This window comes from Oryctolagus cuniculus, chromosome 3 (genome assembly GCF_051225735.1).
Source record: "Oryctolagus cuniculus isolate XC-2025 breed Fujian yellow rabbit chromosome 3, ASM5122573v1, whole genome shotgun sequence".
In the NCBI taxonomy this organism is placed as follows: domain Eukaryota; kingdom Metazoa; phylum Chordata; class Mammalia; order Lagomorpha; family Leporidae; genus Oryctolagus; species Oryctolagus cuniculus.
In genome coordinates this window covers 181450246-181465630 of record NC_142869.1, presented here as the reverse complement: position 1 = coordinate 181465630, position 15385 = coordinate 181450246, and the positions used below count along the sequence as shown (strand labels likewise).

Here is a 15385-nt window from a genome sequence, read left to right as displayed (position 1 = left end):
CCAGGGTGCTGAGCTCGGCTCGTCCTGCTGGGCTGTTGAGGCATTTGTGAGCGAACCAGCCAATGGAGGATGTTTCTGTTTCTGTCTCTTTTTCTCTCTCTGCCTCTCAAATGAAAAATTAGTTAAAATAGTCTTATTATACCTCCAATGTTTTTCTCTCCCTCTGTCTTTTCAGTGAAGGATTGGGGAAAATCTATAGGCAAGTGGCTGTTATTTCCTTGCAGTCTTGGTAGGGTGAAAGGGCTGTATGGAAGCTACTTGTATGTAGGGCACACATCTCTCCTGTTTGTGAAGGGGAAGGGAAGGAAGTTTCCTCGCATTGCTGAGCTGTGCAGGATGAGGAAGTAGGTCTAAGGCCATCACCATGGTTTTAACCACTTTCCTCTGCAAACTGGCCACTCTGCCCTAGGTAACTGTGCCCACAGCCCATGCCTTGTCTGTGTTCAATTCCAGAATGCCAGAGAAGTCACCGCATATTTCCCTGAAGCCCGCTGGTATGACTACTACACGGTAAGTTTTTCTAAATATGTATACAGCCTGGGAAAACGGTAGACTGCAGAAGCTTCAGGTGGGACAGACCCCAGGTGAAATGCTGCCTCTGGATCCCACGTGGTGGGACCGGCCTTATCCCCTCCAACCCCGTCCCCTTGGTTTTCTCCCCTCCAGGCGGGGTAGGACCACTGCCCTCCTTGCAGGCCAGTGCGGTGAAACCCAAGTTGAAGCAGCTCAGTCAGCACCTGGCTTCCAGGAGTGCTCTTTACCTGTCTGTTTTCCTCGTTCCTTGTACCATCACTGTTCACAGAAGTCTATAAACACAGACTCTAGTGAGCAATTAATACTGTATGTAAACTAGAGGTTCTGTTTATATTCCCTTCTGTAATTTGATAATAGCCTTTCCTTCTCTGCCTTCGACTGAGTGTTGTCTTGTGTAGCATAGATTCCCAAGGCAGGGCTGCTCCATACAGTTACACAGCACAGGCAAGAATGAGGCTCCGTGTAAAATGCTCGCAGAGGTGTAGGCCCCAAGCCGTGTGAGCCTGACTGTGCAAGTACATTTAGCAATGAGAAGACTACAGGGTGCTCACCATAGCATCATCGCAGGGCTATTGTGTTTTCTTAGTGATGTTGGGCTATTCTTGCAGGACATGGGTAAGAAAGAATTTGGTTCCTGGGGCAGAACCAAAAGTTTCCTTGTCCTCTAACCAGGAGTCCCCTACCTGCTTTCTAAGGACTGGGAATACAACAGGAAGAAAAGCAGAGCATGTCCTGGCCTTCTCATCCAAGGGGATGTGGTGGGATTGGGTGAAAACTGGGCAATTTCGGGAGAAGCAGGGAGCTGAGCCCCCCTGACTCCCCTTTCTTGTTGGTCATCTGCATCTGTCATTAGTCAGACTCTGCTGAGTGCTTCCAACCAGGCTTATCTGGGAGGGAGCAGCCAACTCTCTCTAAGTGTCCCTAACCTTAGCCCCGAGTTTGCAGGCTGGTCTTGCCATTCGCTGAAGTTCAGTCCTGTTGAGAGCGTTGGGGTTCCCAGGTGTGGACCTGGACTGTCACCCGCAGTTTAAGGAGGAGCATCAGTGCAAGGCTGAGCCTGTCCTTGTGAGACCTGGAGTGAAGGCTGCCTTATCTTTACCTTGACCCCCTTTGCCTCAGTCTAGTCTCAGCCTTGCTCAGCCACAAGCCGCCTCACTGAGCTCTGGAGGATGGAATACTGGAAATGTTCCCTTGGAGTACACCACAAATCTGGAGCCACTGCTTGCTTGTCATAGACACTAGTATAAGTGTATGTCAGAATGTATGTGGGAAAATGGAATGAAAAGACGTGATTGTTTTCGTGAAAAAAAGTAAAATACTAGAGTTACTAAAAATATATCCTGGAATGACTGTATACAGTTTGTATACAACTTTGAAACAGAAGATAGCTTTCTTCAGCCAGCATTTTACTGAAGAGAGAAAGATAAAAGTAATCCTGCAAAGTAAAAATGAAAATGAAATCATTCTGCAAAAATCTGAAAGTTGATGTAATGGAGCCATTTAGAAAAGAAGAAAAATTCTGATGTTTAGTTAAAATTAAGAATATATGGTTGGGATTGATGCATTATTGTGGGCAACAATCAAATCTGGCTGTCGCCTATTTTTGTAAATAAGGTTTTATTAGAACGCAGTAATGCACAGCTGTGTACTTGTCAGCCACAACTACTCCTTACCTCTATGGTGTCAGTTTTCAAGTATGGGGAGTTTGCCCACCAAAAGATATTGGGGACTGCCTGGAGACATGTTTTCTTGTCCCAACAGGGTAAGCAGGTTTGCTTCTGCATCCAGCAGGTAGACACTGGGGATACTGTGGAACATCAAACAGGGCACAGGGCAGCCCCACAACAGAGTTCCCTGGCCCCAAATGTGAAAGTGCTGATTCTGAAGTCTGCTCTAGTTGGGAGAATACAGCAGGATGGTCCCTTAGGAAGCAGGTCTATGCCCTGGGGGAGAGTGCCCCTCTCACCTGTGAGTCAAACTAAAGGCAGGTGTATCAGGTTAAGATAATGGCTCCTGAAGTTGTCAGCTCACCTTGATCTCTCCTGTGACGTTGGAGTCAAGGTGTCAGTTAAGTAGGGTGGGAGGTGACGGGGGAGAGAGGAGATGCAGATAAAACAGACTCTTGGAGAAAGAGAAAGTGTCGGGTGCCACTGTGGAGGATGTACAAGAAGACAACAAGAAGTGAATGCCCCATCTGCCTCATGACACAGTCTATGGAGTGAGGGTGGCCGGGACTCATGCTAAAGGGGCACACTTTATGTCACGTGAACTAAGAATCCCAGGATTCCATCTGGCAGCTGTGTGACGGTGGAAAGTGACAGGTCCGTGCTGGTGGGCGAATAGCAGGCAACAGGTTCAGAGGCCTGGAGATGTCTAGCGAAACACAGTGTTGTGCCGGCTCCCTCTCATCTCTCCTGTTCTGCCCACAGGGTGCGAATGTTGATGCAAAGGCCCAGTGGAAGGTCCTGCCCGCCCCTCTTGACCACATCAACCTTCACGTCCGGGGCGGCTACATCCTGCCCTGGCAGGAGCCTGCGCTGAACACCAACCAGAGGTGAGCGTGGACTGGGGTCCCCTCTGCACAGCAGTTAGTGCACCGCTTTGTAATGAAGCCCAGCGGTGTGGAGGCATGGACACTTACTGGTGATGGTTAGGACATCTCTATCTCCTGTGACACTATTGACACCAGAGAAAGACGCATCTACTGCTAGTAACTTTTCCCATTTGAATTTTGATGAAGCATTCCAAGGTAAATTTGGAAACAATCCTTTGAGCCCTCTATATTTATTTCCCGCATAAATGTGTTTCCCACAGTCGGCAGAACGCTCTTGGTCTTATCATCGCCCTGGATGAGAACAAAGAAGCGAAAGGTGAACTGTTCTGGGATGATGGAGACACCAGAGGTGAGCATGTGATGATGAAACCTCTGTTTCCAAGCCTGCGTCTTTGCCTTATGGGCCTTTGCTGCTGCAGGTCCTCAGCCGTGGAGAAGTCACAGCAGACACAAAAGCTAAAGGCACTGCAGGGAATTTTATTCCTGGACGCCAATCCGGGGGCATTTTAGGTGGACCACAGATGGAAGGAAAACATGTTGCAGTGTGCTGGAATTCCCTCCAGTGGCCAGTGACACACACACACACACACACACACACACACACTCATTTATACTCAGAATGGATTTTTTCTTCCCATTTTATGGCCACTGGGCACTTAGAAAAGATGTTTTCAAGGTCATTCCTATAATTCTGCCTATCTTTTCTTCATAATATGTGTGAGGAAATGTTGATGATATGAAGAACAGACCCATGCTATGGGGCAGTTGAATATGCCCTTCTAGTGTGCATATTTCTAGCCATGTGTTCCACTGTTTTCTGACTCCAGTCAACTAGCAATTCCTTGGGCTCTAGCTTAGGAAGTACCGGAGGTGCATGTGTGGAAAGCACTTGAAACGGAATCTTATCCAAGCGGCATTAGGGTGGAGACAGAAAAACAGTGGCTTGGGCTTGGGGACTCATTCTGTAATCTTGTCATTCTCAAGAACATTGCTTTAAAGAAACCCCATGAATTATTAAATGAAAATATTTGATTAGTAAGTAATACTGAATATATTCTAAGTATACAATGTGCCAGTTTGATACGTAAACATTTATAATGAGGACTGGCTGTGTGGCACAGTGGGTGAAGCTGCTGCCTGTGACACTGGTTCCCTATATGGAAGCCAGTTCGAGTCCAGGCTGCTCCACTTCCAATCCAGCTCCATGCTAATGGCCTGGGAAAGGCAGCGGAAGTGACTAAAGTGTTTGGTCTCCTGCCACCCACATGGGAGACCTGGATGAAGCTCACGGCCCTCGGCTTCAGCCTGGCCCCGTGCTGGCCACTGCAGACTTCTGTGGAGTAAACTAGTAAATGGAAGATCTTCCCCTCTGTCTCTCCCTCTCTCTGTGTATCTCTCTCTCTCTGTGTATCTCTCTCTCTCTCTCTCTTTAAAGATTTGTTTATTTATTTTAAAGTCAGAGTTACACAGAGAGAGAAGGAAAGGCAGAGAGAGAGAGAGAGAGAGAGAGAGGGATCTTCCATCCGCTGGTTCACCTCTCAAATGGATGCAACGGCCGGAGCTGAGCCAATTTGAAACCAGGAGCCTGGAGCTTCTTCCAGGTCTCCCACGCGGGTGCAGGGGCCCAAGGACTTGGGCCATCTTCTACTGCTTTCCCTGGCCATAGCACAGAGCTGGGTTAGAAGTGGAGCAGCCAGGAGTCAAACCTGTGCCCACATGGGATGCTGGCACTGCAGGTGGAGGCTTTACCCACTATCCTACAGCACCATTCCAAACTTTCTTTCTAAATAAATAAATCTTTAAAACACATTAATAATTATTATCACAATAAAATTAGTTAATACATTTGCCACCATTGCTGCACTTTAGGTCACTAGAATTTGCACCTCTTATAACTGATGCTTTTACCCTTTAATCATCATCTCCCCATTTCCACACTCCCAGTCACTGACAACAGCCCTTCTGCCATATGCTCCTATGAGCATATTAGATTCTGCATATAAAGGACATCATGCTGTGTTCATCTTTCTGTGTCTGGCATATTTTACTTGTATAATTTCCAGGCTCAACCATTTCAACAGAAATAGAATATTCCTTCTTTGTATGACTGGATAATATTCCATTTTCTGTATGTACCACAATTTGCTTATGCACTGATTTGTTGACATACACATTGTTTCTGTATCTTGGCTATTGTGAGAAAAGAATTAAAATATTAAATGTAAGGAGGGAAATTCTGAAACTTCAAGATTACAAAGAAGAAAGTTCCTTGGCATTGCACATAGCAATGATTGTTTGCATATAATTCCAAAAGCCCAGGCAATAAAAGGAAAAATAACAAGTGGAACACATCAGAAAAAAAAAAAAGTTGCATCGCAAAAGAAAAATATCAGTAAAGTGAAAAGGCAGCCTACAGAATGGGAGAAAGTATTTGTATGATTTAAACTTGTGTCTGAGAAGAAATTAATATCAAAAAGTATATAAGGAACTCATGCAACATGTTAGGAAAAAAAAAACACATAACTCAGTTAAAAAATGGACACAGGCATGGTTTTCTTTTAAAGCATTCAAATGGCCAACAGGCACATGAAAATCTGCTCAGTATTGTGAATCAACAGGAAAAATCAAATCACAAACTACCACGAAATATCACTTCATCCCTGCTCGATGGCTGCTAAAGAAAGACAAGAAGTAGCAGGTGTTGGTGAGGGTATGGAGAAATGGAAACACTTGTATGATGTTCCTGGGAATGTAGATTGGTACAGCCATTATGGTAAACAGAATGGAGGTTCCTCAAGAAAGTAAAAATAAGTCTAACAAGCAACCCAGCAGTCCTTCTTGTGGGCACACATCCAAAGGGCATGAAAACAGTATCTTGAGGTACATCTGCACCTCCGTGCTCATTGTAGCCTTGTTCACGATAGCCGAGATAACCTCCACTGATGGATGGGTTGTGGTACGCACACACCCTGGAATACTGTTCAGCCACAAAGGAGAAAGAAATGCTACCATTTGTGATCATTAAGATGTAGCTTGCCAGAAAGGCAGGTTGACCTCTGTTCTGTAGTAGGCAGGCCAATCTGACTTATGTTTTTATTGTTTTTCAGATACTGTGGCCAATAATGTTTATATTTTATGTGAGTTTTCCGTCATCCAAGTGAGTAATCAATTTTTGTGACTCTTAGGTATAGGTTTTTGTCTGATCGTTAGCACATATGTGCCTTTATATGTGTGTACTTACATTTGAAACTTCACGTGGACTTATGGCTGTAGCTGAGTACATTTCATTTTTGATTAAGTTCCCCCAATGGATTAAACCATGCCCTCAAAAGAAGGCAATGATCTGAGTATACATAGATCAAACCAGCTAGCGTCTCTCATGAGAGCTTCTGTAAGATTTGCTTGTTCTTGAATTATTTTGCACTGAGGTCAGAAGCATAATCTGCACTCCTTGAACCCACATAGTGGAGCTCAGAGATGCTCAGCACAGGGGTATCAGTGCTAGGATTAAACACTCGAGTGACTTGAGAATCTGTGTGTGACGTGCATACCTTTGTGTCTAACTGTCCTCGATTCTTTTGCAGAATCGCTTGGATGTGAAGGTTTCACAATCAGGCTACAAGGACCCCAATAATTTAACATTTAAGGAGATTAAAATCTTTGGGACGCAGGAACCTAGCAATGTGACGGTGAAGCACAATGGTGTCCTGAGCCAGATGTCTCCTAGAATCACTTATGATTATAACCTGAAGGTAAAGTCCAGCTTACTGATATGACTTACCAGGAATTCCTGCTTGCCCAAGTTGCCCGGGTTCCTGACAGCCCAGAGCTGTAGCCTGAATGGGGAGGTCATGGGCTTGGGAAGGAGAAAGGGGACGAGGAGGTGGTCAGCTGAACGGGAGCTGCTGAGAGATGGCAGCAAGGCACAGAGGGCTTTCCATTCCCGCCCGCCCCCAATACTCTGCTCTGTCCGACTGTACATTCAAAGCACTGGAAATTATGGGACACAGACAAGCAGGCTTAGGAAAGTGGGGAACAGAATTAGAGCAAAGGAGGACCTGAAATCTGCCGGCTGATGCTGGAAAGGTGAGGGTGGAAGGTAGGAGCCCCATGAGTTAAGACTGGGAAGTGCTTCTCTAAACACACTGTGCTGAGACATGAGATAGATGATACTCAGATACATACATTGTTTAAGAAATGCTTCAGGAACAGCAATTTGACAATCCTATCTAACGGATGAGTATTTGGCTAAGTGTTAATATTAAAATGGATTTTCATCGATTATCTTGAGACTTGAAACTCTTGGAAAACTTGCAAGCAGTTAGCATTTATGAGCAGTGTTTTCTCCAGCTAACCCTTCTATAGACACTCCAGTGACCTACCACTGGGACGAATGGGTCTGCACGGTTCATGAGAGACCTCCCAAATTTGGGGAAAATAAGTCAACTTTATCTTCTGCTGTAGTGACTTATTGATCACATTTGGCATGTGGTCCTGACAACAGATGTCAAGGATGACTACATTATGAAGTTAGAAACCTGGCAGTATATGGTTATGCGTGTGGGAACGTGCAAACCATTTAAAGGATGCATATAGGAAAAGACACTCAAAAATAATGCTTATGAAATAAATCGATATAATTGATACAATTGATTTTGCTTTTGCCTGAATTTGGGTGGTTGGAAACAACTTATGCATGTGAAACTCTCTTGAAGGAGGCAGGGAAGCAGACCCACAAGTAAGAAATGCTAAACGATGGTTAACTGCATAATCAAAGCTTCAGAGAAGAGGTGAGCAAAACCTCAGGGGTAGAGTGTCGGACACGGCTGAGACTCTCAGTGTGGGACCTCAGGAGAGGGCTTTCTGACAAAATTAAGAATGCAAATAGGAGTCAGCGTCAGGAAGAAAAAGGATGTTCACACAAGGTTTCTTTTGACCTACCTCTCCCCACAATGTAACACAGAAGGTCCTGATAGAGTGGGAATTGTGTGCCCCTGAGTCGCTCCTGCCACCATGCCTACAGCTCTTCACATCAGCTACAGCCATGTGCCCTGTGGATGGTGGAGAATCAGGTCTGATTTGTGTTTCTTATTTTCTGTCCTTTATTCTGTGGATGACTGTCTTTGCGCCTTTCCATTCCCACAGGTTGCTGTTATCACAGAAATTGACCTTGTCCTGGGAGAAGCGTACATGGTGGAGTGGACCTTGACGACGAGGGATGAGGAAAAGATCGACTGCTATCCTGATGAGCAGGGAGTTTCTGCAGACAGCTGCGTTGCCCGTGGCTGTGTCTGGGAGGTAACCAGGCGGGTGGTGCTATCACGCCTTAAAACCTCTCTGCTTACTCTGCACCTACCTAATGATAGCCCCGGTACTTATACAACTGCATAAAATCCATCAAATGAGCTTCCAGTGGAATCTTATTTGGATGTGAAGATCAGCTTGGATTGGAATCGGGCACTCTTAGTATGTTTTTCTAGGAGACTAAGGAATTGGGTTTACTTCATGACCAAATGAGGTATATGCAAACTAAGTGATAAACTGGCTTTCTCTCCCCACTCATTGAACCTCCAATACTTTGTTCTCTGGTAGATCGAAGACCACACGCTGATCCAACACTGGCCTTCTTTTTCAGGAATCCAGTTCTCCTGGGGTCCCTTTCTGCTACTTCGTCAATGATCTATACTCGGTCAGCAATGTTCAGTATCACTCAGATGGGGCCTCTGCTGACATCTCCCTAAAGTCCTCTGTTGAATCCAACACCTTCCCTTCCACACCTGTGAACCCCCTGCGCCTGCAAGTGACCTACCACAAGAATGAAATGCTGCAGTTTAAGGTAAGCCCGGCGTCTGCATCAGACATGGCCTAGCCCTTTTCAGTTCTATTATTCTGTGCTATTGCAGGTTACAGAGCCCTGAAAATATTTACTCTGCCTATTTTAATCCTGTGAATATAGACTAAACCATCATCCGTGCTCTAAGAGCAGTGTGAAACCATGGCCAGGACAGAAAGATTTGTCCTAACTTGCCTTATGAGAAGATTGCTTTAGCTACTGTAAGGGAAATGGTGGGGAGAACAAGAGTGGGTGTGGAGACAAATTAGAGACTGTCACTAGGCCAGGTGCAGGATGGATCCTGGACCAGGTACAGGACAGGAGGTGGAACACAGTGGGTATGTGTGAGACCAAGAAGGTGGGGTTGCAGGAGCGGTGACATCTGGTGAGAAAGTGGGACGCATGAAGAACAAGCCCACGTTTCTAACCTGCACTTTCTTGTGGATGGCATTGATAGTAACTGAAATGGGGATAATGAAAACATGTGTGCTTAAGCAACATAAAATTTCTTTTTTTTTAAAGAAATTTCTCTTTTTTTTAAAGATTTTATTTATTTATTTGAAAGTTAGAATTACACAGAGAGAGGCAAGGCAGAGAGAGAGAGAGAGAGAGAGAGAGGTCTTCCATCCGCTGGTTCACTCCCCAATTGGCTGCAACAGCCGGAGCTGCGCCGATCCAAAGCCAGGAGCCAGGAGTTTCTTCCAGGTCTCCCACATGGGTGCAGGGGCCCAAGGAGTTGGGCCATCTTGTCCTGCTTTCCCAGGCCATAGCAGAGAGCCAGATTGAAAGTGGAGTAGCCAGGACTAGAACTGGCGCCCATATGGGATGCCGGCACTTCAGGCCAGGGCATTAACCCACTGAGCCACAGCACTGGCCCCAACATAAAATTTCAAGTTCAGCTTTAGACTGTGAAGTGAGGTCTCTATGACTTGGCCATCAAAGGACAGTGGTTTCTTTCCATTCCGTGGTTTTATTACATCTGCATATTAAGAACAGTGCCCCCTCTATGTGCATTCCTCTGTTTAACTACATGTCTCCGAAGAGCAGGGTTTGTCCTTTTGTATCGATGCTTCTGAAATGAACAGAGTCTGATACACAGATCAGTTTTTGGAGAGTGAATGAGTGAGGAGAAGCACTCTGACATCAGCCTGGACCCCTCCAATGCAGGGGTGATGCTCTCCATGTCTGTGACTTCACAGGAGCGCTGGCATATGGTAGGCAACCAATGGGCTAGAAACAAGTGAACCTGGTAGGAGTTTTCAGCCTGCACTTCTTATTTTACCTCTTGACTATACAGTAGCTCTCTTTGAACGCTTAGTCTCCTCTAGGCCTACTTCTGCATTTGTATGTGTTATTTCTTTGTGTGTGTGTAATTTTTTAAATTTTATTTCAAGAATACAAATTCACATATACAGATTCAGGAACATAGAGACACTTACCTTACCCTCCGTCCCGCCCATACTCCCACCCTTCTTATTCCTGTCTCTCCTGTTCTCTTTCTTATTTTTTATAAAGATCTATTTTCAGTTACCTTTATACTCCTAAGATTCACCCTACACTAAGTAAATAGTTCAACAAGGAGTACAAAAGAAAAAAAAACACTTCCTCATTCTTTGTCAGAATGGCTTGTTATAGTCTCTGTTCTTGAATAATAGCAATTTAAGACTCGGCCTACAATACTCCCACAAAACTACCTCATTCTCTAAGAAATGGTGTTAGACGTTTCCTTCCCAGGGATATCACAGCACTTCTGCGTTAGCACATATCACCCAGATGCTGCGGTCCCCGGTCTTTCACTTCCCACAAGCAGGCGGATTTCTTAAAGTAACAATCTTGCCTTATTCAGTGCATATCCATAGAGTGCAGTATTGTATCATGAAGCAATAGATACTCACTGAATCAAATTTGTGTGTCATTTTCAGCCAGGTCATACATCATTATTTCATTTAAATGGGATTTTGGGGAGGGATTTGTTTTTTCCTTTTTTTTTTTTAAGATTTATTTATTTGAAAGGCAGAATTACAGAGAGAGGGTAGGCAGAGAGACAGAGAGGGATCTTCCAATCAGTCGTTCGCTCCCCAAATAGCTGCAATGGCCAGAACTGGGCTAGTCCAAAGCCAGGAGTCTGGGGCTTCTTCTAGATCTCCCACACGGATGCAGGACCCAAGCACTTGGGCCGCCTTCTGCTGCTTTCCCAGGCATATTAGCAGGGAGCTGGATTGGAAGGGGAGCAACTGGGACTCAAACCAATGCCCATATAGGTTCCTGCACTGCAGATGGGGGCCTAACCCACTGTGCAACAGTGCTAGCCCTGGTTTTTCAATTCTAAAAATTTAAAAACATTCACACGCACTCATGTGTCCACACAAAAGGTAACAAATAATCCATAAATGTCACAGGGATTTCAGCATTGTTTTCCAAGTGATACAGTGGTTGTTGTGACTATGTGGTGACAGCGACACCCACTTTTATACAAACTTACAGCGTCCAAGTGAGTGGATTACTGTAACAGAGGCCTTCCAAATGAGATGTCACAGACCCAGTTCAAAACGGTCAATCTGACACTGCTCTTTGATATGTTGAAGAGACACCAGGTATCATAAGATTTAAGACCAAAAAGTATAGCATCCAGGCTCCTTGTCAAATATGCACAGGTTCTGCTAAGGGTTTAGATTAGGGGCCTGTGTTGTGGTGTGGTGGGTTAAGCTGCCGACTGCAACACTGGCATCCCTTGTGGCAATGGTTAGAATCCTGGGTGACCAACTTCTCATCCAGCTGCCTGCTAATGTGCCTGGAGAAACAGTGGAAGACAGCCCCAAGTTCTGAGGGAATACACCCATGTGGGAGACCCAGATGAAGTTCAACCTGGCCCAGCCCTGGCTGTTTTGGCTGTTTAGGGAGTGAACCAGTGAATAGAAGGTGTCTCTTTCTGTCTCTCCTTCTCCTTCTCGCTCTGTAACTTTGCCTTTCAGATAAATAAATCTTCCAGAAAAGGGTATAAAGAAAACTATCCTTATTTAAAATATTTATTATTAACAGATAATAATGATATACCTTTATGAGGTACTTTAATATTTTGGTACATTTGTACATTTCACATTGATCTTAAGAGTATACTGGAATCATCCATCTGCTCAGACATCAATCATGTCTTTGTGATGAGAGTATTCAAATTCCTTTCTTCTATATCTTTTGGATTACACAATACAATATTATTAAGTATAATCACCCTTAACAATAAAATAAAGACAAAATTTATTCCCCCACCTGCACCCTCGTCTAACACCTGTTCCCTCTGGCCTAGATCTATGACCCCAACAACAGCCGGTATGAGGTCCCAGTCCCTCTGAACTTACCCGGGGTTCCAGCCAGCAGCCCTGAGAGTCGGCTCTACGAGGTCTCCATTGGGGAGAACCCATTCGGGGTGGTGATTCGCCGCAAGAGCACAGGCGCTGTCATGTAAGTGCTGTCCTGGGAAAGCCAGCTGCTCGGGGCCCCGAGGGAGGTCCGTGTCTGCTCCCAACCCCCTGTCTGTGTTGCAGCTGGGACTCTCAGCTGCTCGGCTTCCTGTTCAACGACCTGTTCATCCGCATCTCCACCCGCCTGCCCTCCGCGTACCTGTACGGCTTTGGGGAGACGGAGCACACGGCCTTCAGGAGAGACCTGAACTGGCACACGTGGGGCATGTTTTCCCGAGACCAGCCCCCGGGGGTAAGGACGGAGCGCTGGGTTCTGTGTCTGCCCCTCTGCCAGCTCTGGGTGTGCACGCACTGTGCTGTGCCCTGCCAGACTCCACCTGCTGGGTCCCCCCTTCTGCTTCTCCACCAGGGGTGTAGTTCCCAGGCTCTCTGGTCACCTGTGTTTAATCAGTCACAAGGGAGACTGGGCCCATGGGAATTTGCTGGGTTTCTTTCTCAACTACAACGTCTCTTAACTCGTGCCGCCTCTCTGTCCTGGTTCTTAGTACAAGATGAATTCCTATGGTGTGCACCCCTACTACATGGGCCTGGAGGAGGATGGCAGTGCCCACGGAGTGCTCCTGCTGAACAGCAATGCCATGGGTAAGCCTGTGCCATGGCTCCCTCATCTCTGTGCACCAATCATTCTTGAGTGACTTTGGAATATATTTAACCTAGCTGCCTCCTGAGCTCAAAATTATCATCTTGGTAATAGTGGTGTGTTTTCTTTCTGTAAGCTTTCCATTGATTTCATCCCAGTCACATCTGATGAGACTCCATCAGCTCTTGTTTTCTATCCCATGTACAGAGGGATAGCAAACATGAGTCCCACTCTGGAAATCAGCTAGGGAAAGCCAGCTGTATAATTTGAATTACCAGTAAAGCTACTCCTTCTGGGGCTATGAGGGTGTAAAAAAACATGTGGCATGTAGGAAAGGAAGTATCAGGAGGGTGGAAAAGCATATTTATATAGAAACATATAAGGTCAATAGCTGAGAGAATGGTGTTGCTGTCAATATCAATTTCCTGGGTCTGTCAATGTACAGCTGTTATATATGATGTCATCATTGGAGGAAACTGAGTGTACACGCCAACACTGAGTACTGGTTTTGTCATTCCTCTTGAGTCTTAAACTATTCTTAAATAAAAGCCATAATAATTTTAAAAGAGCAGAATGATAAAACGTAATAAAATAACAGATCTCAGCAAAGGGGGAAATCCTGGGATGTGAGCCTGTGTTCTGTGTGGGTAGAACTCTGCGTTCCCCGCTCAGGGCAGATCCAGGAAGAGGTGGAAGGTGGGATTCCAGGGATGGTTCCTCACTGTGACGTTTTCCTCATGGTCAGCATTTTCCTGCACCACAGATGTGACGTTCCAGCCCACGCCTGCCCTGACGTACCGGACCACAGGGGGAGTTCTGGACTTCTATGTGTTCTTGGGGCCCACTCCAGAGCTTGTCACTCAGCAGTACACCGAGGTAGGAGGGAGTCAGCTGGCTGCCAAGTGTTTATACAGCACATTCTGTGCGCCAAACCCATGTTCATAGGAGCAACTCTCAGGTGAAAAACTGGAATTGTTGGCATTTCTTAGAGACAGGAAGATTACAGAATATGGAGGAATAGACAAACTATCAAAACATTGAAACTCACAGCCTCTCCAGGCACTGAAGACAGGCAGCAGTGATGGTCATGGGAATGGTGAGATGGCAGTGATGGTGGAGTGACAGTGATGGTGGTGGCCATGCGTGGTGGTGATTCTGGTGGTAATGATGGCAGTGGTTGTCACCATGGTAAGATGCTGTGACTGCGGAAGCCGTGCTGATGGTGATGGTGGGAGGAGGTGAGGTGTGATGAGCATGATCGTGGTAATGATGGTGGAGGTCGTAGTGACAGGATGATGGTGGGGTTGGTGGTGGTCATTGTGGTGGAGGGGCAGTGGCAGTGATGGTGGGTGTAACGGTAGTGATGGGAGTAGGAGGTGTTGGTGCTAGTGGTGGTGCAGGTGGTGCTGGGTGTAACAGTGGGGGTGATGGTGGTAGAGGTGAGGAATGACAGTGATGTCTCTGACTTGAGACAGCAACAAACCCTTACATACAATCTTAAAGTATGTTACATGTCTATTACTAAACATATGTCAGAAAACTTTCTATATGTGTGGGTAAGTCAAAGGTTTATGAAAAATGGAATGTGGACATAAGTTTATTTTGCTATAGCGTGATCAAAATTCATGGATATCTTTTTATAACATGAATTTTTCTAAGAACTTTATGAAGACTGCTCCTATGCAATCCTACAAATATTTTTGTGCCACAATAAACTTATGATTTAATTCCATTTTTTATCTCCGTTTCTAAGTAAACTCATAATAACTAGTCAGTCCACAAAAAGCCACTATGTGCAGATACCATTACTAGGCCTGATTTACAGGTAAGAATTTGGTATGTGAAGAGGTTACTTAACTTCACTTAAGCTCCAGCCAGCAAGACTTGGAAACTGAATGCTAAGCCAGGGATTTTGGTTCTGGAACCAGAGCACCTGTAGAAATCAGAGCAAAGTCAACTTTTTCAAGTCTAGTAAGAGCTCTCTCCATGGTATTTTAGTGGCTTTGCATTCCTGCCCTTTAGCTCTGGATTTAAAAGTATTGATTGTCCAGCGTGGAGAACTGAACAATATTTTTATTACTTCATATACTGCTTGAATCCAGTTTCTTCTTTTTGATGACTGATATTTCCTACCTACTTCCCAGGTGATTGGCCGTCCTGTGATGGTGCCTTACTGGTCCCTGGGCTTCCAGCTGTGTCGCTATGGCTATGAGAATGACACGGAGATTGCCAACCTGTATGATGACATGGTGGCGGCCCAGATCCCCTATGTAAGTTCTCAGTGCTGGGTCCTGGTTCTGGACCTCACACTCACCCAGGGGTCTCTGTATCTGGACCCTCTGTGAGAGTTTTATGAGGTCACACAGTACAAAATGCTTTGCTGTCCACTCTCAGACCCAAACACA

The 15385-nt window shown here is 45.5% G+C and overlaps 1 protein-coding gene across 1 annotated transcript in view; it reads left to right on the top strand.

Moving 5' to 3' along the window:
- The window catches only part of LOC100358478 (uncharacterized), a 285002-nt gene that overhangs the window by 140616 nt on the left and 129001 nt on the right, over positions 1–15385 (top strand). Inside the window, exons 116-127 of the mRNA XM_089328728.1 lie at positions 454–510; positions 2964–3088; positions 3349–3437; positions 6196–6245; positions 6673–6840; positions 8234–8386; positions 8724–8924; positions 12226–12380; positions 12464–12632; positions 12886–12982; positions 13744–13856; positions 15125–15250. Coding sequence (XP_089184854.1) covers positions 454–510; positions 2964–3088; positions 3349–3437; positions 6196–6245; positions 6673–6840; positions 8234–8386; positions 8724–8924; positions 12226–12380; positions 12464–12632; positions 12886–12982; positions 13744–13856; positions 15125–15250 — 1503 coding nt within the window. The remainder of the gene's footprint in view (positions 1–453; positions 511–2963; positions 3089–3348; positions 3438–6195; positions 6246–6672; positions 6841–8233; positions 8387–8723; positions 8925–12225; positions 12381–12463; positions 12633–12885; positions 12983–13743; positions 13857–15124; positions 15251–15385) is intronic.